The sequence below is a fragment of the Coregonus clupeaformis genome, chromosome 25, assembly GCF_020615455.1.
Source record: "Coregonus clupeaformis isolate EN_2021a chromosome 25, ASM2061545v1, whole genome shotgun sequence".
Classification (NCBI taxonomy): Eukaryota; Metazoa; Chordata; class Actinopteri; order Salmoniformes; family Salmonidae; genus Coregonus; species Coregonus clupeaformis.
Genome location: NC_059216.1, coordinates 18,655,769 through 18,680,768, shown reverse-complemented (window position 1 = coordinate 18,680,768; position 25,000 = coordinate 18,655,769). Strand labels below are relative to the sequence as shown.

General features: G+C 42.9%; 1 protein-coding gene across 2 annotated transcripts; it reads right to left on the bottom strand.

Annotated features, from left to right (window-relative positions):
- Positions 1-48: 48 nt before the first annotated feature.
- On the bottom strand, positions 49-25,000 carry LOC121539094. 2 transcript variants are annotated; one of them, XM_045207522.1, is made up of 15 exons: positions 24,767-25,000; positions 20,978-21,024; positions 20,634-20,684; positions 18,677-18,841; positions 18,336-18,454; positions 15,157-15,296; positions 9,694-9,814; positions 8,539-8,677; positions 8,307-8,411; positions 7,315-7,404; positions 6,794-6,942; positions 5,509-5,622; positions 4,412-5,183; positions 1,291-1,385; positions 49-1,195 (listed from the first exon to the last, which is right to left on the bottom strand). In XM_045207522.1, the coding sequence occupies exons 1-15, from the start codon at positions 24,783-24,785 to the stop codon at positions 1,090-1,092; spliced, it is 2,232 nt and encodes a 743-aa protein (XP_045063457.1). In that variant the 5' UTR covers positions 24,786-25,000; the 3' UTR covers positions 49-1,089. The 2 variants fall into 2 exon arrangements, with proteins under 2 accessions (XP_045063457.1, XP_045063458.1); XM_045207523.1 differs by lacking the exon at positions 20,634-20,684.

Genomic DNA, 25,000 nt, shown 5'->3' with positions numbered 1-25,000 from the left:
GTAGAATCTATGCCGAGGCGCATTGAAGCTGTTCTGGCGGCTCGTGGTGGCCCAACGCCCTATCAAGACACTTTATGTTGACCAGTTACCTGTACATATATAATAGGGTGTCATTTGGGACACGCCTGTCTTTTTCTTTTCTTCTGCTGCCTGAATGTCCAGAGTCTTTCTTTCAGGACCTCAGCGTTGGTCGGTGCGACCGATCTGGGATGAGCCGAAATCGCATCTGATTTTTTAAAGTGTTCTACTTGTCTCAGGATCTTTCGTATTCCACCCTGTTCTCTTTAGGGGCCCTTGTACAGTAGCACTGTGCTGTTACGGGGATGTTTAGTGTGTAATGCCAGTCATGCAGGCTGGTCAGTCCTGTTACGGGGATGTTTGGTGTGTAATGCCAGTCATGCAGGCTGGTCAGTCCTGTTACGGGGATGTTTGGTGTGTAATGCCAGTCATGCAGGCTGGTCAGTCCTGTTACGGGGATGTTTAGTGTGTAATGCCAGTCATGCAGGCTGGTCTGTCTTTCAGATGAAACAGCGAGCGGCACTGGCTGCCCCCACCACCATTGTTATTGTTGCAGACCTTAATACTGGTCACAGTACATTCTCTATCTTTCTCTCACGCAGTAAAGTTTCTCTCTCTCTCGCTCTCACACACACAGTACAGAGTATCTCTCTCCCTCACACAGTACAGAGTCTCTCGCTCTCCCTCACACAGTACAGAGTCTCTCTCTTTATCGCTCTCACACAGTACTGCAGACCTCATGGGTTGGTCTCTCAAATGACGGTCTCTCTCACACAGTGCTGTTAGTCCTCTGGGTTGGTCTCGTGACAGACAGACCATAAATGCTAATCGAGTAGCTGGCCAGCATGCAAGAAATGTGGTTGCGGTTCGGATTACTCGGATGGTGTCCCACAGTGCTGTAGACCTCTGGGTTGGTCTGTCAGACAGTCTATATATCACACACAGTGCTGCAGACTGTTGGGCTGGTCTCTTAGATGATCCCTCTCTCACAGGGTGCTGTAGTCTTCATCGGTTGGTCTCTCACACGGTGCTGCAGACTTCTAGGTTGGTCTCTCAGACAGTCTCCCTCTCTCACACGGTGCTGCAGGGCCCCTCACTGTCCTCACTCTCATCCCACACTGCAACACCCCCCATGGCTCCTGCCTGGGCGTGGCCAACTCTCGGCTGGGTTTGGAACCTAGAAGACGGGGAATGAGACAGGTATTGACACCCTTTTAACCTGTATGAGAACTGGGTATTATATATAATGTAAAAGGAACCAGTACTCCTTACCTTAGCTTTTTGAAGTTAGGAAATGTCTGCCTCTCAGTGGCTTGAACCGGTCTGAAGCCTTGTGATGTATTCTCCTTTACTGGTGCTGCATCTCCCTAGTTTACACCGTGATAAGGGAACAGGATTAGATATCTCCCTAGTTTACACCGTGATAAGGGAACAGGATTAGATATCTCCCTAGTTTACACCGTGATAAGGGAACAGGATTAGATATATCCCTAGTTTACACCGTGATAAGGGAACAGGATTAGATATATCCCTAGTTCACACCGTGATAAGGGAACAGGATTAGATATCTCCCTAGTTTACACCGTGATAAGGGAACAGGATTAGATATCTCCCTAGTTCACACCGTGGTAAGGGAACAGGATTAGATATCTCCCTAGTTTACACCGTGATAAGGGAACAAGATTAGATATCTCCCTAGTTCACACCGTGGTAAGGGAACAGGATTAGATATCTCCCTAGTTTACACCGTGATAAGGGAACAGGATTAGATATCTCCCTAGTTTACACCGTGATAAGGGAACAGGATTAGATATCTCCCTAGTTTACACCGTGATAAGGGAACAAGATTAGATATCTCCCTAGTTCACACCGTGGTAAGGGAACAGGATTAGATATCTCCCTAGTTTACACCGTGATAAGGGAACAGGATTAGATATCTCCCTAGTTTACACCGTGATAAGGGAACAGGATTAGATATCTCCCTAGTTTACACCGTGATAAGGGAACAGGATTAGATATCTCCCTAGTTCACACCATGATAAGGGAACAGGATTAGATATCTCCCTAGTTCACACCATGATAAGGGAACAGGATTAGATATATCCCTAGTTTACACCATGATAAGGGAACAGGATTAGATATCTACCTAGTTCACACCATGATAAGGGAACAGGATTAGTTCTCTCTCCAGTTCACACCATGATAAGGGAACAGGATTAGTTCACTCTCCAGTTTACACCATGATAAGGGAACAGGATTAGTTCTCTCTCCAGTTCACATTGTGATAAGGGAACAGGATTACATGTCTCTCTAGTTCACACCATGATAAGGGAACAAGATTTGATGTAGATACTGCAGAGAACATTGTAGGAGAGATCATTACTGTCCTAGCCAGATCCCTGTTCTTTTTGCAATGACAAGACACATATATACATACATACATATATATATACAGTACCAGTCAAAAGTTTGGACACACCTACTCATTCCAGGGTTTTTCTTTATTTTTACTATTTTCTACATTGTAGAATAATAGTGAAGACATCAAAACTATGAAATAACACATATGGAATCATGTAATAACCAAAAAAGTGTTAAACAAATCAAAATATATTTGAGATTCTTCAAAGTAGCCACCCTTGGCCTTGACAACCGCTTTGCACACTATTGGCATTCTCTCAACCAGCTTCATGAGGTAGTCACCTGGAATGCATTTCAATTAACAGGTGTGCCTTGTTAAAAGTTGTGGAATTTATTTCCTTCTTAATGTGTTTGAGCCAATCAGTTGTGTTGTGACAAGGTAGGGGTGGTATACAGAAGATAGCCCTATTTGGTAAAAGGCCAAGTCCATATTATGGCAAGAACAGCTCAAATAAGCAAAGAGAAACGACAGTCCATCATTACTTTAAAGACATGAAGGTCAGTCAATCCGTAACATTTCAAGAACTTTGAATGCTTCTTCAAGTGCAGTCGGAAAAACCATGAAGCGCAATTGTGAAACTGGCTCTCATGAGGACCGCCACAGGAAAGGAAGACCCAGAGTTACCTCTGCTGCAGAGGATAAGTTAATTAGAGTTACCAGCCTCAGACATTGCAGCCCAAATAAATGCTTCACAGAGTTCAAGTAACAGACACATCTCAACATCAACTGTTCAGAGGAGACTGCGTGAATCAGGCCTTCATGGTCAAATTGCTGCAAAGAAACCACTACTAAAGGACACCAATAAGAAGAAGAGACTTGCTTGGGCCAAGAAACACGAGCAATGGACATTAGACCAGTGGAAATCTGTCCTTTGGTCTGATGAGTCTAAATGTGAGATTTTTGATTCCAACCGCTGTGTCTTTGTGAGACGCAGAGTAGGTGAACGGATGATCTCTGCATGTGTGGTTCCCACCGTGAAGCATGGAGGAGGAGGTGTTATGGTGCTTTGTTAGTGACAGTCTGTGATTTATTTAGAATTCAAAGCACACTTAACCAGCATGGCTACCACAGCATTCTGCAGCGATACGCCATCCCATCTGGTTTGCACTTAGTTGGACTATCATTTGTTTTTCAACAGGACAATGATGGACTGTCGTTTCTCTTTGCTTATTTGAGCTGTTCTTGCCATAATATGGACTTGGTCTTTTACCAAATAGGGCTATCTTCTGTATACCCCCCCTACCTTGTCACAACACAACTGATTGGCTCAAACACATTAAGAAGGAAATAAATTCCACAACTTTTAACAAGGCACACCTGTTAATTGAAATGCATTCCAGGTGACTACCTCATGAAGCTGGTTGAGAGAATGCCAATAGTGTGCAAAGCTGTTGTCAAGGCCAAGGGTGGCTACTTTGAAGAATCTCAAATATATTTTGATTTGTTTAACACTTTTTTGGTTACTACATGATTCCATATGTGTTATTTCATAGTTTTGATGTCTTCACTATTATTCTACAATGTAGAAAATAGTAAAAATAAAGAAAAACCCTGGAGTAAGTAGGTGTGTCCAAACTTTTGACTGGTACTATCTATCTATCTATCTATCTATCTATCTATCTATCTATATATATATATATATATATATATATATATATATATATATATAAATATAAATATAAATAATTCTTGCCATTTAGCAGACGCTTTCATCCAAAGGGACTTACAGTCATGTGTGCATACATTACTAGACAGGGGCCAGGATTGTCGCCAACCACATTGCACTTTGACTTTTAAAAGTCATTTACGCTTGGCCTTACATCCGTAGTGTTCGCCATGAGTGCGATCTCTGGGAACGTCGGGAAAAGTGCCTTTTTAAAAGGCGCGTTGTCGACCCAGAGTGCATTGCGCTTGACGACAACACGCCCACTGATTGAACACAGCCAGGGCTCCATAAAGATGGATAAAGACCTGTTTTGGTGGTTCATCCCAGATGGGTCTGAAGACACTGGCGGGGAGGAGAGGAGGTGGTCCCTTGGTCACGCTGATGACTCTGTTCCCACAGAGTCCTGGTAGCCCTGGTGTCTGACCCGGTCCCTCCAGGCCCGCTGGTCCTGCCTGGTGTCGAGGACTTCGAGAAGAGGGGTACGGCAGCCTGGGGATCTGCCACCTCAGACACACCGTCCGTTCTCTGGGTGAATCCCTCAGCTGCTGCTGCTGCGTGTACGAGGGCTTCAACAGAACAGGCACCTGACTGTCTGTGTCCTCCTCCTCCTCCTCCTCATCGTCCTCCTCGGTGTTACTCACTTCCCCCTCCCTCCTCAAGGTCCCGTCTGGGCTACAAGTGGTAACAGAGGAGTAGTCGAACACGGAGGTGTCCCCAACGTCCTCCTCCGTGTCACAGTCATCAGTGCTTCTCTGGACCATGTGAGGACCAGGGGTCTGTGGGCCGTGTCCATGTCCTTCCTGTCCCATAACCCCTGTGGCCTGGCTAGGAGTCTCCTGTCCAGAGTCGCTGTCCCCCCACCCAGGGGGTGCCGCGTGGAGGAAGGAGGCGGTGTCCCCACCGTAGACCAGTCCAGCCAGGCCACAGGAGTCATGGAGGTGAGACTGGAGGGTCCCCCCGGGCCTGTCTCTGTAACAACTCTTCTTCCGTACACTACCGGTAGGCCAACAGGCAACAGGGATGCTCTGGCAGCCGGCGGCACAGCTAGATCGACGTGTGCCGAGTTGTTGTTCTTCTCTAGGGAGAGAGATCACATTAAATAGCTTCACATCATAACATGACACTTACAGGTAGCAGACACTTTTATCCAATGCAGTAAGTACAGTGAGTACACACAGACACGTTGTTGCATACTATGCCATTTCAGCAGACATTTTGTAGAACAAAACATGCCTTTCTGAAATGTATAACAAGTAATCATGTCGGCTCTATATGTGTGCATTTCTATCTGCAACGTTCGACAACGTTTCACTACTGAACGTGACCCCGGTGTATGTTCTGCATTGTGCCTCTAGAGGGCGCTTACCCTCCCAGGCCACCAGATGGCGACAAACACACTCACCGTTTCCCAGCAGCATCGTGGGACTCCTGTCTGTGTGTCTGTGTGTCCCTGGCAGGGCAGAGCTGGCTTCTGCGATCGCACGACTTGGCACAGGGACAGGCAGGGCAGCTGCCACTGAAACACAGAGGAACTGCTGAGTGGTGACGGTCCGGACACTCCAATATGGCGTGTTTCAGGCAGATCTTAAAATAAGCATGTCTGTCTGTATGACCGTCTGTCTGTATGACCGCCTCTCTGTATGACCGTCTGTCTGTATGACCGCCTCTCTGTATGACCGTCTGTCTGTATGACCGTCTGTCTGTATGACCGCCTCTCTGTATGACCGTCTCTCTGTATGACCGTCTCTCTGTATGACCGTCTCTCTGTATGACCGCCTCTCTGTATGACCGTCTGTCTGTATGACCGTCTGTCTGTATGACCGTCTGTCTGTATGACCGTCTTGTCTGTATGACCGTCTGTCTGTATGACCGCCTCTCTGTATGACCGCCTCTCTGTATGACCGTCTGTCTGTATGACCGTCTGTCTGTATGACCGTCTGTCTGTATGACCGTCTGTCTGTATGACCGTCTGTCTGTATGACCGTCTGTCTGTATGACCGCCTCTCTGTATGACCGCCTCTCTGTATGACCGTCTGTTTGTATGACCGTCTCTCTGTATGACCGTCTGTCTGTATGACCGTCTGTCTGTATGACCGCCTCTCTGTATGACCGTCTGTCTGTATGACCGTCTGTCTGTATGACCGTCTGTCTGTATGACCGTCTGTCTGTATGACCGTCTCTCTGTATGACCGTCTCTCTATATGACCGTCTCTCTATATGACCGTCTTGTCTGTATGATGATTGAAATCTCTCACACAAGATCCTGTGATGGATCTTGAATTTGGAGAAAAAATGTGGAATTATATTGCATTTCAAATATATACATTTTTATATGGGTGTCTGATTATTTGGTTTCGCAAAACCCACATATTTCTGTTTCTGAAATGTTTGTCCTATTTATTGGCTTGTAAATTACTAAAGACTGAATTCCATGATTATTCAGTGAACGGTCTCTCATGACAGAATATTAACAGTAAAATTGAGTAGCTGGCCATTGTGCACATGTCATTTAGTTCTGAAATGATTCAGTGATTCCGTGTGAAATGGCACCCTACTCCCTATATAGTGCACAACTTTTGACCAGAGCCACTGAGAAACCAACACATAGAGCCCTGGTCTAAAGTAGTGCACTATATAGGGAATAGGGTGCCTTTTTGGGACGCACCCAGCGAGTGGCTCTTACTAACCTGGGCCCGGCCATTCCTCCTCCGTCCCCCCATCGGACATCCTCCTCCAGGATGAGGTGACAGCGGGAAAGGATGCTCCTCAGGACCCTCTCTGACCCCTGGAGGAGGCTGCAGTCTGGGTGATCACTGCCAGTCCACTGCAACAGACTCTATAAGGGGAACAGGTTTCAGTCAGAGAAACTGATATATAATACACTGGCGCTGCAGTCTGGGTGATCACTGCCTGTAGACTGCAACAGACTCTATAAAGGGGAACAGGTTTCAGTCAGAGAACCGCAATAATATAAAATATACGTTCAGTTTAGCAGACGCTTTTATCCAAAGCAAGTTACAGTAGTGCGTACATATTAATATGGTGGCCCCAGCGGGAATTGAGCCCACGACCCTGCCGTTGCAAGGGCCACGCTCAATCAACCGAGTCATACTTCTGCTCAGTGCACCTGTCCATTTGAGATGTCATTCCTAGATTGGCTGTGATGGAGAGACACTCCATAAAGCAAGAGGAGGAGAAGTGGACCCACCTGAATAAGGGTTAGATAGCTGTGGATCCGAGAGACTGGTGCCAACAGCAGAGAGAACAGTTGGACCTCCTCTCTTTCCTTCTGATAGCTCTGTAACAACAGAATTTATTTGTATTTATTTTATTTCACCTTTATTTAACCAGGTAAGCCAGTTGAGAACAATTAATTTCAGATGGGCTGTGTACAGGTGCAGTGATCGGTAAGCTGCTCTGACAACTGATGCTTAAAGTTAGTGAGGGAGATAAGTGTCTCCAGCTTCAGAGATTTTTGCAGTTCGTTCCAGTCATTGGCAGCAGAGAACTGGAAGGAATGGCGGCCAAAGGAGGTGTTGGCTTTGGGGATGACCAGTGAGATATACCTGCTGGAACGCATACTACGGGTGGGTGTTGCTATGGTGACCAATGAGCTAAGATAAGGCGGGGATTTGCCTAGCAGTGATTTATAGATGACCTGGAGCCAGTGGGTTTGGCGACGAATATGCAGTGAGGGCCAGCTAACGAGAACGTACAGGTCACAATGGTGGGTAGTATATGGGGCTTTGGTGACAAAACGGATGGCACTGTGATAGAATACATCCAATTTGCTGAGTAGAGTGTTGGAGGCTATTTTGTAAATGACATCGCCGAAGTCAAGGATCGGTAGGATAGTCCGTTTTACGAGGGCATGTTTGGCAGCATGAGTGAAGGAGGCTTTGTTGCGAAATAGGAAGCCGATTCTAGATTTAACTTTGGATTGGAGATGCTTAATGTGAGTCTGGAAGGAGAGTTTACGGTCTAACCAGACACCTAGGTATTTGTAGTTGTCCACATATTCTAAGTCAGACCCGCCGAGAGTAGGGATTCTAGTCGGACGGGGCGGGTGCAAGCAGCGTTCGATTGAAGAGCATGCATTTAGTTTTAATAAATGTGGACATATTCAGACTACTACTCACTCACTACCATCAGTTTGAAAGAGAGGACGTTAAAGATCCAGTAAACCTAAGGATTACCTACCTGTGTGTTGTGCATTTTCCCATTGAGCATTATTCTGTTGAATTCTATAGAAAGGAACGTGGCCAGGGCTGTCGTGTATCCATGGTACATGTCCAAGAAAGATGACTAGAGGAGACAAACAGAGATGGTTGTGAGGAGGAGATAGATAGATAGATATTGTAATCTCTACAGTTTGAAAGAACAACCAGAAAGAGATAGTCAAGATGGGATCTCTGTACATTGCTGTACTTACATCATTGTGGCCTACAAGTTGGACAAAGATGTCTCCCACAAGGCCTTTCCAGTCCTGAGCAGACAGCCTCTGCTCCAGGGTGTTTCTGAACAGCAGGTGGCGCTGCAGCAACTCCTCCACAAACTTCAGGTACTTCTGACTACAGGGAAAAAACAACGTTTTTAAGGGACGTCAATACCTCAACCCAGCTACCAATCAATATGGCCTGACTATTGATTGATAGGTAATTACCAGGGTGTCTGCATCCCAAATGTTTTTTGTACTTATACTTGTTTTTCTCCCCAATTTCATGATTTCCAAATTGGTGGTTACAGTCTTGTCCCATCGCTGCAACTCCCCTACGGACTCGGGAGAGGTGAAGATCGAGAGCCGCGCGTCCTCCGAAACACGACCCTGCCAAGCCGCACTGCTTCTTGACACACTGCTCGCTTAACCCGGAAGCCAGCCGCACCAATGTGTCGGAAGAAACACCGTCCAACTGGCGACCAAACTCAGCTTGCAGGTGCCCGGGCACGCCACAAGGAGTCGCTAGAGCGCGATGGGACAAGTAAATCCCGGGCCGGCCAAACCCTCCCCTAACCCGGACGACGCTGGGCCAATTGTGCGCCGCCTCATGGGTCTCCCGGTCACGGCCGGCTGTGACACAGCCTGGGATCGAACCCGGGTCTGTAGTGACGCCTCAAGCACTGCGATGCAGTGCCTTAGACTGCTGCGCCACTCGGGAGGCTGGCACCCTATTTTCTATAGCTAGGGCCCATAGGTCTCTGGTCAAAAGTAGCTAGGGAGAAGGGTGCCATTTGGGACGCAGCCTACAGATGTAGGATCTTAATTTGATCACTCTGTTGCAGGAGACCTTTCCTGCAATGCAGGAAATGTAAAACTTGTCGTTTTATTTGAGGTTTAAAAGGCTTCTGAAGTTTGTAATTTCCACTTTGAAATTTCAGACTTGATTTTCCTTTTTACGAAAAATGTATCAAACCCTACAAAAATGTCCATTTAATTATAATCCCCATAATAATTCACACAGCATTGGTTCAGTCCCAAATGGCACCTTATTCCCTAGACAGTGCACTACTTTTGGGAATATCTAGGGAATAAGGGTACTAGTTGGGACGCACACATGGTGTTGTGTTGACTAGTTTGGTTGGTCCTTACTATGGCTCCAGGTCCATCTGAAGAGCTGGGGGTGTTCTGTACTTGTCGTAGAGCTGGTTTAAGGTCGACACGTATTCCCATTCTGAGTGGAGAAGCTGCATCGTCACCTGGTGCCTTGCATCTATGGAAGAGAAGCTGGTGTATCACGGCAATATAGGCTTTGGTTGAAGCTCAATGGTCGATGAAAATGTGCAAATCAAGGAGGAACAAAATGAGGTCTGGACAAATGTTCTTAACTCTGTAAAGAATAAATCTCAGCTAAAAATCATAAAGCCCAACAAATACATACGAACTACGCTGTATATACACACTGTATATACTTGAACTTTCATTGCTTTCAGGCCCACGGGGAATGGGTGGTTTTGGGAGGGTTTTTTCTGGTCGCAGGTTTATGTTGAATTTATTATCACTTAAACTATGCATGTATTTCTTACATGTATTTTCTTATTTCGAGTGGCAGCCGGGTACTTGTTTTATACATTTATAAATTTGAAATTGATAATGTACCCCCCCCCTACAAAAAAAATAACAAAATAAATAAAATATTAGCAAATCAACTTGATTGTAGATATACAATGCACTCTCCACCTCTCGTCATGAGCCGTCCGGACGTTACCGAGAACCACATTTTTAACAAGGTTGTTAGCAATTGAGTTTTCAGAGAATTGTGTGCGGCGACCTCACATAGCTAGCTCAGATTCTAGACGTCGGATTAAATCGAGAATACAGTGTCCATAAAGTAATGTCGGATTGACTAAATTTGTAAGTCCAACTGTTTTCTTTAAATGTATAGTTATTGCTCTCACGTGCTTATTTCTGACCATTAAGAACCAACAATGTTCTACTTTTTGTAGCATTTCTGTCAATTCTAACATATTTTCTGGCAGCTTCATTAAATAGTACCCGCAAAACACCAGTCTCAACATCAACAGTGAAGAGGCGACTCCGGGATGCTGACCTTCTAGGCAGAGTTGCAAAGAAAAAGTCCAGTGTCTGTGTTCTTTTGCCCATCTTTAATCTTTTATTTTTATTGTCCAGTCTGAGATATGGCTTTTTCTTTGCAACTCTGCCTAGAAGAAGGTCAGCATCCCGGAGTCGCCTCATCACTGTTGATGTTGAGACTGGTGTTTTGCGGGTACTATTTAATGAAGCTGCCAGTTGAGGACCTGTGAGGTGGCTGTTTCTCAAACTAGACACTAATGTATTTGTCGTCTTGCTCAGTTGTGCACCGGGCCTCCCACTCCTCTTTCTATTCTGGTTAGAGCCAGTTTGCGCTGTTCTGTGAAGGGAGTAGTACACAGCCTTGTACGAGATCTTCAGTTTCTTGGCAATTTCTGGCATGGAATAGCCTTCAATTCTCAGAACAAGAATAAACTGACGAGTTTCAGAAGAAAGTTATTTGTTTGTGGCCATTTTGAGCCTGTAATCGAACCATTATTGCTGATGCTCCAGATACTCAACTAGAAGTCCAGTTGTATTGCTTCTTTAATCAGCACAACAGTTTTCAGCTGTGCTAACATCATTGCAAATGGGTTTTCTAATGGTCAATTAGCCTTTTAAAATGATAAACTTGGATTAGCAAACACAATGTGCCATTGGAACACAGGACTGATGGTTGCTGATAATGGGCCTCTGTACGCCTATGTAGATATTCCATTAAAAATCAGCAGTTTCCAGCTACAATAGCCATTTACAACATTAACAATGTCTACACTGTATTTCTGATCAATTTGATGTTATTTCAAATGGACAAAAAAATTGCTTTTCTTTCGAAAACAAGGACATTTCTAAGTGACCCCAAACTTTTTAACGGTAGTGTATATATAGTGCATTCGGAAAGTATTGAGACCCCTTGACTTCTTCCACATTTTGTTAGGTTACAGCCTTATTCTAAAATGTATTAAATAGTTTTTTTTCTCATCAATCTACACACAATACCCCATAATGACAAAGCAAAAACAGGTTTTTATAAATTTTTGCTAATTTATTAAAAATAAAAACTGAAATATCACATTTACATAAGTATTCAGACCCTTTACTCAGTACTTTGTTGAAGCACCTTTGGCAGCGATTACAGCCTCAAGTCTTTTTGGGTATGACGCTACAAGCTTGGCACACCTGTATTTGAGGAGTTTCTCCCATTCTTCTCTGCAGATCCTCTCAAGTTCTGTCAGGTTGGATGGGGAGCGTTGCTGCACAGATATTTTCAGGTCTCTCCAGAGATGTTCGATCGGGTTCAAGTCCAGGCTCTGGCTGGGCCAGTCAAGGACATTCAGAGACTTGTCCCGAAGCCACTCCTGCGTTGTCTTGGCTGTGTGCTTAGGGTCGTTGTCCTGTTGGAAGGTGAACCTTCGCCCCAGTCTGAGGTCTTGAGCGCTCTGGAGCAGGTTTTCATCAAGGATCTCTCTGTACTTTGCTCCGTTCATCTTTGCCTCGATCCTGACTAGTCTCCCAGTCCGACCACATTCTGTCCCCTTTTGAAACTTTTGGTGCCAGCGAGATTGACATAAGAAAGTGGTCAAGACGACCAGCTTGATTGATCCTCCGCCGTGTATATCTCACTAGGTCAGGATATTTAAGCCTCCATATATCCACTAGTTCCAATATATCCATGACATTTGTGATTTCCTTAAGTGCATGAGGGTGATAATTTGTAATGTAACTTCCATGATGATCCATTGAGGTATTTTAAAACCATATTATAATCTTCATTGCTAGTGTTACAAAATAATTGTTTACGTTTTCATTTTACTCTGAGAGCCATTTTATCTTGGGGGGTGGGAAGGACAATACTGAATTGTAGTTTTAGAAGGTAAGACCTTTTTTCTTGTTATTAAAATATTGTGATTCTCATAATTGTACTAGACAAAAAACTGTGTATCGGTAGTCCTATAGGGATGTGAGTTCAAGGTGCTGAAGGTATCTTATTTATGTACATTTATCACGCTTGTGTGATTTTGTGATAAAACTGGGACTACTCCGCTTGTTTGGAATTTTGAATAAAAAAAAAATCTGAATTTCTGGAGTCAAAAGATCTAGTCACAGCCTAGTTAGTCAGGGTTTGAGAAGGATTTAATCAACCAGAATAGTTTACGGTGGAAGCTCTTGCATAGGAAAGTGTTAGGTAACATAGGTACTAGGTGCAGAGGATTGCCCGCTAAACTTTAAATCCATCTTGTTTAGCCTGAGATATCAAATAGGCTAGACACAGCTAGGGGATGTTAAGGTTAATCAGCCTTTTCTGGGGGCCCCCTTGAACTGAGACAGGGAATAATCGACTGTTCTTGGGATAGGCAGATTCGATTGAGCATTGGTTTAAAGGGGGGAGCACGATTGTAGTTTCGACACTAGCTAGAACCAGACAACAACAGCTAACCTCAAAACAGTAGCTAGCTAACATTAACTAGCTCACGTCCAAATGCCAGTCCTACATTTTCCCTTCAAAACTGCTAGCTAGCCAAATCAGATCTAGCAAAATCAGTTCAAAACCAACACCAAACTTTCAGCAAATTGTCATGCTGCTACCTTACAATGCATGCAATAGGCTTTTGCAACATTAGCTAGCTAGCTATGCCATAGTCCAAGCTACGGTAAGAGCTAGCCACTTTTCACTGTCAGACAGGACACAACCACCGATAGAAGAATGGGACAGATATTTCACCAGATGTATAAATGTGAAGCATCCGCTTTGTGGGAGAAGACGGAGCGAGATGGATTTTGGCCGACATTCTGCACATTTTCTCATCGATTGAAACGTTTGATCTCAATACAATTTTCTGTTCCCAAAACTAGAATATATGTTACGAACAGAGTGGAATAAGTTTTGTAGACTTTTCCCCTTTTGCCTTAGTTTGAAAAAAGTGCGTTGTTTAGAAGGAGTGCAAAGGTGAATTTAGCTATTGCACACTTCAGAGAGTAAGCGTTCGCTAACTGAAATATGCACATGTATGCTAGAACGTGCCAATAGGATCTCGCTAGCTCGTACTTGGCTCTGCCCACATCCTTGCTTGTTCTGCCCACTATGACTCAATTGTTCCCATTTGAAACGACGGGCTGTGGTCTATCTTGGTTTAGTACAAAAATATATATTTGACAACTCTGTGTTCCTTTTTTGTAAGGGTTTTATAATAAGAAACAAGCTGCAGAAGGCACAAGAAAGATGCAGCTCTAGTGTACATAGGGATATGTTTAGTGTCTGTGGCGGAGTTATCCGACCTTCAAAAGTCAATGACAAAACCGTTTTCTTTTACTCTGCTTTCAAATGGGAATTTAGTCATATTTTACAATGTCGCAATCATTTGAGCTATTCACCTTCTGAAATCTGCAGACAATTACTTTTGACTATCCATGGTAAATTCTACACATAATTTAATAGTTTGTTGAAAACGGATTTCAGCTATTAGAGGGCAATAGCCAGCAGACCAGGGTTTAAACCAGCAACCCTTGTAGTTATGCAAGCACACCACATTTTTACATTTTAGTCATTTAGCAGACGCTCTTATCCAGAGCGACTTACAGGAGCAATTAGGGTTAAGTGCCTTGCTCAAGGGCACATCAACAGATTTTTCACCTAGTCGGCTCGGGGATTAGAACCAGCGACCTTTCGGTTACTGGCACTACGCTCTTAACCACTAAGCTACCTGCCGCCCCACCTGTGCCATGAAGACCTTTTGGCAGAGGCCAAGTTAAAGGTTACAATAGCACTGCCAATAACATACTTTTGGTTGCTCAAAACAAATCTGCCTTTGCATGTGGAAATTTAGGATGCACCTTTAACAGAAAAAAATCACCTGCCAGTGTAAAAACCATGGAAATTAAAAAACAAACAAATGCGTTTTAAGTGAGAAGTAGGCATCGGTCTGAAGCAGAAAAAGAAAGGAAATTCACATTAGCACCACAACGCCTACTCCACCCATGCTCTACCAAGGTTTTTCCAGGACACAGCTTTGACCTACTGCAGTAGCTACGTCGGTCTGTTGTACTTCAAACTATCAACTTCTAAATAGAAACAATATTATGAGACTAAAAGCTGTTGTAGAAATCTGGGCCAATGTTCATAACGTTTTCAAAGTAGGAGTGGTGATACGGGATCAAGTCCCCCCCCCCCCCCCTCTTATTCATTATGATTTAAAAAGCAAAACTGGTCCTGGATCAGCGCTCATACTCTGAGATCCTTTTTTGAATACCTTTTTTTGCCCCATCCGAATAAACAAGTTAAGGCCGCGGTTCCCAAAGTCGGTCCTGGGGACCCCAAGAAGTGCACGTTTTAGTTTTTTTGCCCTAGCGGAACTGATTCAAATAATCTAAGCTTGATGATGATGTTGATTATTTTAAAATCAGCTGTGTAGTGCTAAGGCAAAAAAAAAAAAAAAAAGTGCACTCCTTGGCGTTCCCCAGGAACGAGTTTGGGAAACGTTGAGTTAAGGCTTTACAGAAAGAGTGTATAAAACAGCTTGGACCCACCTGTCCCCTCACACATCCCTGCCTTGAGCCCCTGCAGGTAGCAGTGGAGCAGGACTCTGCCCCTGTTAGAAGACGATGATGTGCTGCTGCTGGCACTGCACTCACAGTGCCTCCTCCCATTCACCACAAGACCTGTATTACTACCAGATAGTAAAGACCTGTATTACTACCAGATAGTAAAGACCTGTATTACTACCAGATAGTAAAGACCTGTATTACTACCAGATAGTAAAGACCTGTATTACTACCAGATAGTAAAGACCTGTATTACTACCAGATAGTAAAGACCTGTATTACTACCAGATAGTAAAGACCTGTATTACTACCAGATAATAAAGACCTGTATTACTACCAGATAGTAAAGACCTGTATTACTTCCAGATAGTAAAGACCTGTATTACTTCCAGATAGTAAAGACCTGTATTACTACCAGATAGTAAAGACCTGTATTACTACCAGATAGTAAAGACCTGTATTACTACCAGATAGTAAAGACCTGTATTACTACCAGTTAGTAAAGACCTGTATTACTACCAGATAGTAAAGACCTGTATTACTACCAGATAGTAAAGACCTGTATTACTACCAGATAGTAAAGACCTGTATTACCACCAGATAGTAAAGACCTGTATTACCACCAGATAGTAAAGACCTGTATTACCACCAGATAGTAAAGACCTGTATTACCACCAGATAGTAAAGACCTGTATCACCACCAGATAGTAAAGACCTGTATCACCACCAGATAGTAAAGACCTGTATTACTACCAGATAGTAAAGACCTGTATTACCACCAGATAGTAAAGACCTGTATTACCACCAGATAGTAAAGACCTGTATTACCACCAGATAGTAAAGACCTGTATTACTACCAGATAGTAAAGACCTGTATTACTACCAGATAGTAAAGACCTGTATTACTACCAGATAGTAAAGACCTGTATTACTACCAGATAGTAAAGACCTGTATTACTACCAGATAGTAAAGACCTGTATTACTACCAGTTAGTAAAGACCTGTATTACTACCAGATAGTAAAGACCTGTATTACTACCAGATAGTAAAGACCTGTATTACTACCAGATAGTAAAGACCTGTATTACCACCAGATAGTAAAGACCTGTATTACCACCAGATAGTAAAGACCTGTATTACCACCAGATAGTAAAGACCTGTATTACCACCAGATAGTAAAGACCTGTATCACCACCAGATAGTAAAGACCTGTATCACCACCAGATAGTAAAGACCTGTATTACTACCAGATAGTAAAGACCTGTATTACCACCAGATAGTAAAGACCTGTATTACCACCAGATAGTAAAGACCTGTATTACCACCAGATAGTAAAGACCTGTATTACTACCAGATAATAAAGACCTGTATTACTACCAGATAGTAAAGACCTGTATTACTTCCAGATAGTAAAGACCTGTATTACTTCCAGATAGTAAAGACCTGTATTACTACCAGATAGTAAAGACCTGTATTACTACCAGATAGTAAAGACCTGTATTACTACCAGATAGTAAAGACCTGTATTACTACCAGTTAGTAAAGACCTGTATTACTACCAGATAGTAAAGACCTGTATTACTACCAGATAGTAAAGACCTGTATTACTACCAGATAGTAAAGACCTGTATTACTACCAGATAGTAAAGACCTGTATTACCACCAGATAGTAAAGACCTGTATTACCACCAGATAGTAAAGACCTGTATTACCACCAGATAGTAAAGACCTGTATCACCACCAGATAGTAAAGACCTGTATCACCACCAGATAGTAAAGACCTGTATTACTACCAGATAGTAAAGACCTGTATTACCACCAGATAGTAAAGACCTGTATTACCACCAGATAGTAAAGACCTGTATTACCACCAGATAGTAAAGACCTGTATTACTACCAGATAGTAAAGACCTGTATTACTACCAGATAGTAAAGACCTGTATTACTACCAGATAGTAAAGACCTGTATTACTACCAGATAGTAAAGACCTGTATTACTACCAGATAGTAAAGACCTGTATTACTACCAGTTAGTAAAGACCTGTATTACTACCAGATAGTAAAGACCTGTATTACTACCAGATAGTAAAGACCTGTATTACTACCAGATAGTAAAGACCTGTATTACCACCAGATAGTAAAGACCTGTATTACCACCAGATAGTAAAGACCTGTATTACCACCAGATAGTAAAGACCTGTATTACCACCAGATAGTAAAGACCTGTATTACCACCAGATAGTAAAGACCTGTATCACCACCAGATAGTAAAGACCTGTATTACTACCAGATAGTAAAGACCTGTATTACCACCAGATAGTAAAGACCTGTATTACCACCAGATAGTAAAGACCTGTATTACCACCAGATAGTAAAGACCTGTATTACTACCAGATAGTAAAGACTTGTATTACTACCAGATAGTAAAGACCTGTATTACTACCAGATAGTAAAGACCTGTATTACTACCAGATAGTAAAGACCTGTATTACTTCCAGATAGTAAAGACCTGTATTACTACCAGATAGTAAAGACCTGTATTACTACCAGATAGTAAAGACCTGTATTACTACCAGATAGTAAAGACCTGTATTACTACCAGATAGTAAAGACCTGTATTACTACCAGATAGTAAAGACCTGTATTACTATCAGATAGTAAAGACCTGTATTACTACCAGATAGTAAAGACCTGTATTACTACCAGATAGTAAAGACCTGTATTACTACCAGATAGTAAAGACCTGTATTACCACCAGATAGTAAAGACCTGTATTACTACCAGATAGTAAAGACCTGTATTACTACCAGATAGAAATCAATCTGGGTGCCTAGATTCTCCTAAAACACACTTTGGCAAGAAAAGAAGATGGCTGCTAGCCTGAAATCCAGAACCTGTTATGTGCTATACCATTCCACTCCTTGTACGCCGTGTCATTGCCAAACATTTGGGATGACAAGGAGTGGAATGATAGCAGAAACAAACTGGTACCCAGGCTAGATAGCTGCTGGACACTATCGATCTAATGCAACACATGTATTAATGCTTTGACGACAAGCTACGGTATATCTTGATAAAGATTTCTAAAAAAGGCCAGCATATTAATCAATCATTACTATCTACAGACGATTTAGTGGTGTCTGTATGGACATTTTACTGTTTACCTGTCTCTCTGGGTTGCCAGAGATGATTGTGTCACCTTTACCTCCTGCTGCATAGGAGGCCTCTGCCTGCTGCTGCCACAGAGTTGCAGGATCTGGCAACGCATCTCTCCCAGTTCATCCTGTGGGGTAAAAATTATTGAATGTTTACATAATCTTCTCTGGGTTGTTGTTTTAGCAAGATCGTGATCCTTGTTCCATAGTCTCTATGCTCTTATAAAAGCCTTGGCCGAGATTAAATCCGATCACACTTTGTAGAGCGTTGTCGACTATGCGCCATTTAAAGGCAATGTTCCTGGGGACCCATCTCTTTGGTATCATAACCTGCTTGAACTCCATCTCACCCTGAGAGATTCGACCAGGGTCTCCATGCGCAGGGCCTTTCTCTCACAGCTCCTCCGGGCCTCCCCCACCTCCTCCCTGATATCACTGTCTCCATGCTGGATCTGACTCAGCTCATACAGAGCGCTGGAGAAGCCCACCTTCAGCTCTGACACCAGGCCCTGGAGCTGATGGTTGGATGGATGGATGCATGGATGGATGGATGGATGGATGGATGGATGGATGGATGGATGAACAGATACAGGACATGGATAGATAGATAGTGTCAGGTCGTTATAGTAAAAGAGAATGTGTTCTCAATGACTTAGGCCAGGACTCAATCCGATCGTGGGTTGGCGACAATGCGGCTTGAATCGAGGCCTTACTTGGTTAAATAAAGGCAAAATAACACACACTGAACAAAAATATGAAAGCAACATGCAAAGTGTTGGTCCCATGTTTCATGAGCTGAAATATAACATCCCAGAAATGTTCCATACGGACAAAAATATGATTTCTCTAAATGTTGTGCACAAATGTGTTTACATCCCTGTTAGTGAGCATGTCTCCTTTGCCATGATAATCCATCCACCTAACAGGTGTGGCATATTACAAGAATCTGATTAAACAGCATGTTCATTACACAGGTGCACCTTGTGCTGGGGACAACAAAAGGCCACTAAAATGTGCAGTTTTGTCACACAACACAATGCCACAGATGTCTCAAGTTTTGAGGGGAGCGTGCAATTGGCATGCTGACTGCAGGAACGTCCACCAGAGCTGTTGCCAGAGAATTGAACGTTCATTTCTCTACCATAAGCCGCCTCCAGCGTTGTTTTAGAGAATTTGGCAGTACGTCCAACTGGCCTCATAACCGCAGTACGGAGAATGATTTGCCTCATGTCCTTGTCATGTAAAATTAGACACTCATGCTAACACTGAAGTTCTTGTGTGGGCGAGCGGTTTGCTGATGTCAACGTTATGAACAGAGTGCCCCATGGTGGCGGTGGGGTTATGGAATGGGCAGGCATAAGCTACGGACAATGAACACAATTGCATTTTATTGATGGCAATTTGAATGCACAGAGATACCGTGATGAGATCCTGAGGACCATTGTCGTGCCATTCATCCGCCACCATCATCTCATGTTTCAGCATGATAATTCACGGCCCAATGTCGCAAGGATCTGTACACAATTCCTGGAAGGTGAAAATGTCCCAGTTCTTCCATGGCCTGCATACTCACCAGACGTCACCCATTGAGCATGTTTGGGATGCTCTGGATCGACGTGTACGACAGTGTGTTCCAGTTCCCGCCACTATCCAGCAACTTCGTACAGCCATTGAAGAGGAGTGGGACAACATCCCACAGGCCACAATCAACAGCCTGATCAACTCTATGCGAAGGAAATGTGTCGTGCTGCATGAGGCAAATGGTGGTCACACCAGATACTGATTGGTTTTCTGATCCAAGCCCCTACCTTTTTTTTAAGGTATCTGTGACCAACAGATGTATATCTGTATTCCCAGTCATGTGAAATCCATAGATTAGGCCCTAATTAATGTATTTCAATTGAGTGATTTCCTTATACGAACTGTCTGTAACTCAGTAAAATCTTTGAAATTGTTGCATGTTGCGTTTATATTTTTGTTCAGTATAAATAGACAGTGGTCACACAATGGATGTGTAAACATTTGTGTACAGACAAACTCTCCATTGCATCACCAACAAAAAAATATCCGTTGTATCACAACCATTGTGTCAACTCGATGCCTATTTTATGGGCCCTGTACACACTCAGGTTGTACAACTGATTTGCAACGCATTTGGCGAAACCGTTGTGACACAACGGAGAGTTTAAACTGCACACAAGTAAACCACCCAAGCGTTGTGGAGACAATCTCTTTCTATTGTTTCACCATAAATATCAGTTGTATCACAACCATTGTGTCAAATGCATTATGCATCAGTTGTCCAACCTGAGTGTGTGCGTGGCCATTGTCCTCAGAAAGGAAAAGTGTTTCCACAGCCTGTCAACATTTAAAAAGATCAACATTCAATTAGATAAAACAACACAGTGTACAGGCTACAACATGAAGCAGAGGAAACTATGAGGAGGTAGCTATATCAGAGATGGTCAGACCTGTGTCCCAAATGGCACCCTATTCGCTATATAGTGCCCTGGTCAAAAGTAGTGCACTATATATCAAATAGGGTGTCATTTAGGACGCAAACCAGACTTTGAGTGTGCTCTAAAACATAGTGAATACACAGGAGGTAGTTAACGTGTGAGGGAGGATAATCAGGGAGTAAACAGGTTTACCTTGGAGATCTCACCGACTAGCTCGCCCTCCTGAGGCTTCATAACCTCTGTGGGAAGAACAGCAAACATTTATAAACACAAACTCTTGTCAGCTCATCACATTCATCCCAAAGCTCAGCTCGCCACCTCCCTTACAAAAAAAGATTGCAGTTTTGAAAACTGCAGTAAAAGTGCAGTAACTGCAGTGGACTGTGGTATTTCACTCTAACTGCAGTTACACTGCAAAACTACTGCAATCTTTTTTTGCAGCTGTGGAGCGGATGCAACAACTGTGAGTACAGTATTTGTTTCCTGATGTTCCCTGACGGAGTTGTCATAATTTTTTGTCATGTAGTATTTTATGCACTCGTTTTTATGCTAGCTAAGTAGCTTTTCCTGTCATATTAGCTGGCTAGCTAGATAAGTTGTTGCTAGCCATTTTGTGTCTCGTTTTGAATCACATATATATATATATATATATATATATATATATATATATATATATATATATATATAATATAAAAATCGAGTGCACAAATGAAATTCTATATATACAGTGAGGGAAAAAAGTATTTGATCCCCTGCTGATTTTGTAAGTTTGCCCACTGACAAAGACATGATCAGTCTATAATTTTAATGGTAGGTTTATTTGAACAGTGAGAGACAGAATAACAACAACAAAATCCAGAAAAACACATGTAAAAAATGTTATAAATTGATTTGCATTTTAATGAGGGAAATAAGTATTTGACCCCTCTGCAAAACATGACTTAGTACTTGGTGGCAAAACCCTTGTTGGCAATCACAGAGGTCAGACGTTTCTTGTAGTTGGCCACCAGGTTTACACACATCTCAGGAGGGATTTTGTTCCACTCCTCTTTGCAGATCTTCTCCAAGTCATTACGGTTTCGAAGCTGACGTTTAGCAACTCGAACCTTTAGCTCCCTCCACAGATTTTCTATGGGATTAAGGTCTGGAGACTGGCTAGGCCACTCCAGGACCTTAATGTGCTTCTTCTTGAGCCACTCCTTTGTTGCCTTGGCCGTGTGTTTTGGGTCATTGTCATACTGGAATACCCATCCACGACCCATTTTCAATGCCCTGGCTGAGGGAAGGAGGTTCTCACCCAAGATTTGACGGTACATGGCCCCGTCCATCGTCCCTTTGATGCGGTGAAGTTGTCCTGTCCCCTTAGCAGAAAAACACCCCCAAAGCATAATGTTTCCACCTCCATGTTTGACGGTGGGGATGGTGTTCTTGGGGTCATAGGCAGCATTCCTCCTCGGCGAGTTGAGTTGATGCCAAAGAGCTCAATTTTGGTCTCATCTGACCACATCACTTTCACCCAGATCTCCTCTGAATCATTCAGATGTTCATTGGCAAACTTCAGACGGCCCTGTATATGTGCTTTCTTGAGCAGGGGGACCTTGCGTGTGCTGCAGGATTTCAGTCCTTCACGGCGTAGTGTGTTACCAATTGTTTTCTTGGTGACTGTGGTCCCAGCTCTCTTCAGGTCATTGAGCAGGTCCTGCCGTGTAGTTCTGGGCTGATCCCTCACCTTCCTCATGATCATTGATGCCCCACGAGGTGAGATCTTGCATGGAGCCCCAGACCGAGGGTGATTGACCGTCATCTTGAACTTCTTCCATTTTCTAATAATTGCGCCAACAGTTGTTGCCTTCTCACCAAGCTGCTTGCCTATTGTCCTGTAGCCCATCCCAGCCTTGTGCAGGTCTACAATTGTATCCCTGATGTCCTTACACAGCTCTCTGGTCTTGGCCATTGTGGAGAGGTTGGAGTCTGTTTGATTGAGTGCGTGGACAGGTGTCTTTTATACAGGTAACGAGTTCAAACAGGTGCAGTTAATACAGGTAATGAGTGGAGAACAGGAGGGCTTCTTGAAGAAAAACGAACAGGTCTGTGAGAGCCGGAATTCTTACTGGTTGGTAGGTGATCAAATACTTATGTCATGCAATAAAATGCAAATAATTACTTTAAAATCATACAATGTGATTTTCTGGATTTTTGTTTTAGATTCCATCTCTCACAGTTGAAGTGTACCTATGATAAAAATTACAGACCTCTACATGCTTTGTAAGTAGGAAAACCTGCAAAATCGGCAGTGTATCAAATACTTGTTCTCCCCACTCTATATGGGCTATTTGACCAAGAAGGAGAGTGTTGGAGTGCTGCATCAGATGACCTGGCCTCCACAATCCCCCGACCTCAACCCAATTGAGATGGTTTGGGATGAGTTGGACCACAGAGTGAAGGAAAAGCAACCAACAAGTGCTCAGCATATGTGGGAACTCCTTCAAGACTTTTAGAAAAGCATTCCTGGTGAAGCTGGTTGAGAGAATGCCAAGAGTGTGCAAAGCTGTCATCAAGGCAAAGGGTGGCTATTTTGAAGAATCTCAAATCAAATATATTTTGATTTGTTTAACACTTTTTTGGTTACTACATGATTCCATATGTGTTATTTCATAGTTTATGTCTTCAATATTATTCTACAATGTAGAAAATAGTAAAACTAAAGAAAAACCCTGGAATGATTAGGTGTGTCCAAACTTTTGACTGGTACTGTATGTATGTGTTATATATGTATTATTATATATGTATTATCATAGCAGAGAAGAGTCGTTTAGCTCTAGTGCTTGTTATTTGCTAATTAATATGTGCCTTATTCTAAGATGTCAAGCCATTGTATTGATGCCATTCTATTGTATTGTTTAACTTTCAGACCCCAGTGTATGGACACACAACATGGCTGTACCTCTCTGATCACAGGTTAGCACAGAGAGCTCCATAATTCCTCTGGGAATTCATTCTTCCTATCCTCCAAACCAGATTGGATATCAGGGAGGGACAGAGTGGTGACAAAGGCCCGGCATTTAACCAGCTTTCTCTCCGTCTGCTCCTGCTCTCTCCGTAGTCATGGTGAATCCCTAACCTCTTCCTTACCATGTAAATATAATCTATAGAACGAGTTTACTAACCTCTTCCTTACCATGTCAATATAATCTATAGAACGAGTTTACCACTCAAACTGCCAGGATTAGATGTTCAAAGCTCTTTCTATAGATTATATGTTCCTAACTAACCAAGTCACTGACTGACACAATAAAACATGTTTAAAAAAAAACATCGAACAAAAGTTTTGTATTTCATTATAAAATACGAAGTGCAACATTAACAAGTTGTTAGTCTTGACAACCTGACTGAATATTATGTCCTGCTGTCCGTCTCCAATAAATATTTTCAAGAAGGAAACCTGCAACGAATCATAAACGTAGTATACTTATGGTACTCTACTCAGTGCCCTGTTAGTGTCTGTTTATAGTACCTGAGCTAGGGTTGCCCCTGCCAGCAATTCCCCTGGTGAGGGGGAAGTGACTAACCTGCCAAACAGCTCTACACTGCAGGGGCGAAAAAGACAGAGGCCAAACTACCTCCTTCTAAGCCTAACAGCAGAAGGACATATCAGTTACAGTATTATAACATAAAGACAGCCCATACACCAGTCAATACCTACACGTCTTCAGATGTTAACCAGTTGATAAGTAATTCCATTCTATTCTATTTTAATATATTAGGTTCACTGGAAAGAAAATAGATTTCTGAAATCCTGTTTTAAAACATTAATATAAAATTACAATGTATCACCTTTGTTCTTTAAAAGTTATAATTACATCTAAAAGTTATAATAATGATGTAGTCTAACATCAAGTCAACCTGCCCTTAAGGAAATGATGAAACATCTTCAAATTAAATTCTACTAACAATTTGATGATACTATTAACGTTATCTTACCGTTATTTGCCACCGCCATTCAGATCATCAAGAAACATCTCATCAAGTCAAATGTGCTCCATCCAAATCCACTTTTCTTAGCAAAAACGGACATCTCATTAATTGGCACTGCACTTGTGGCGGCGCCCTGAACCTTTGGTAGCGGGTGCATTTGTACGAGGAAAAACACTGACAGATACTTGATTCAGTTCGTGTCTCCTGGGCGCGTCTGTGCAAGATGAGCAACCTGCAAAT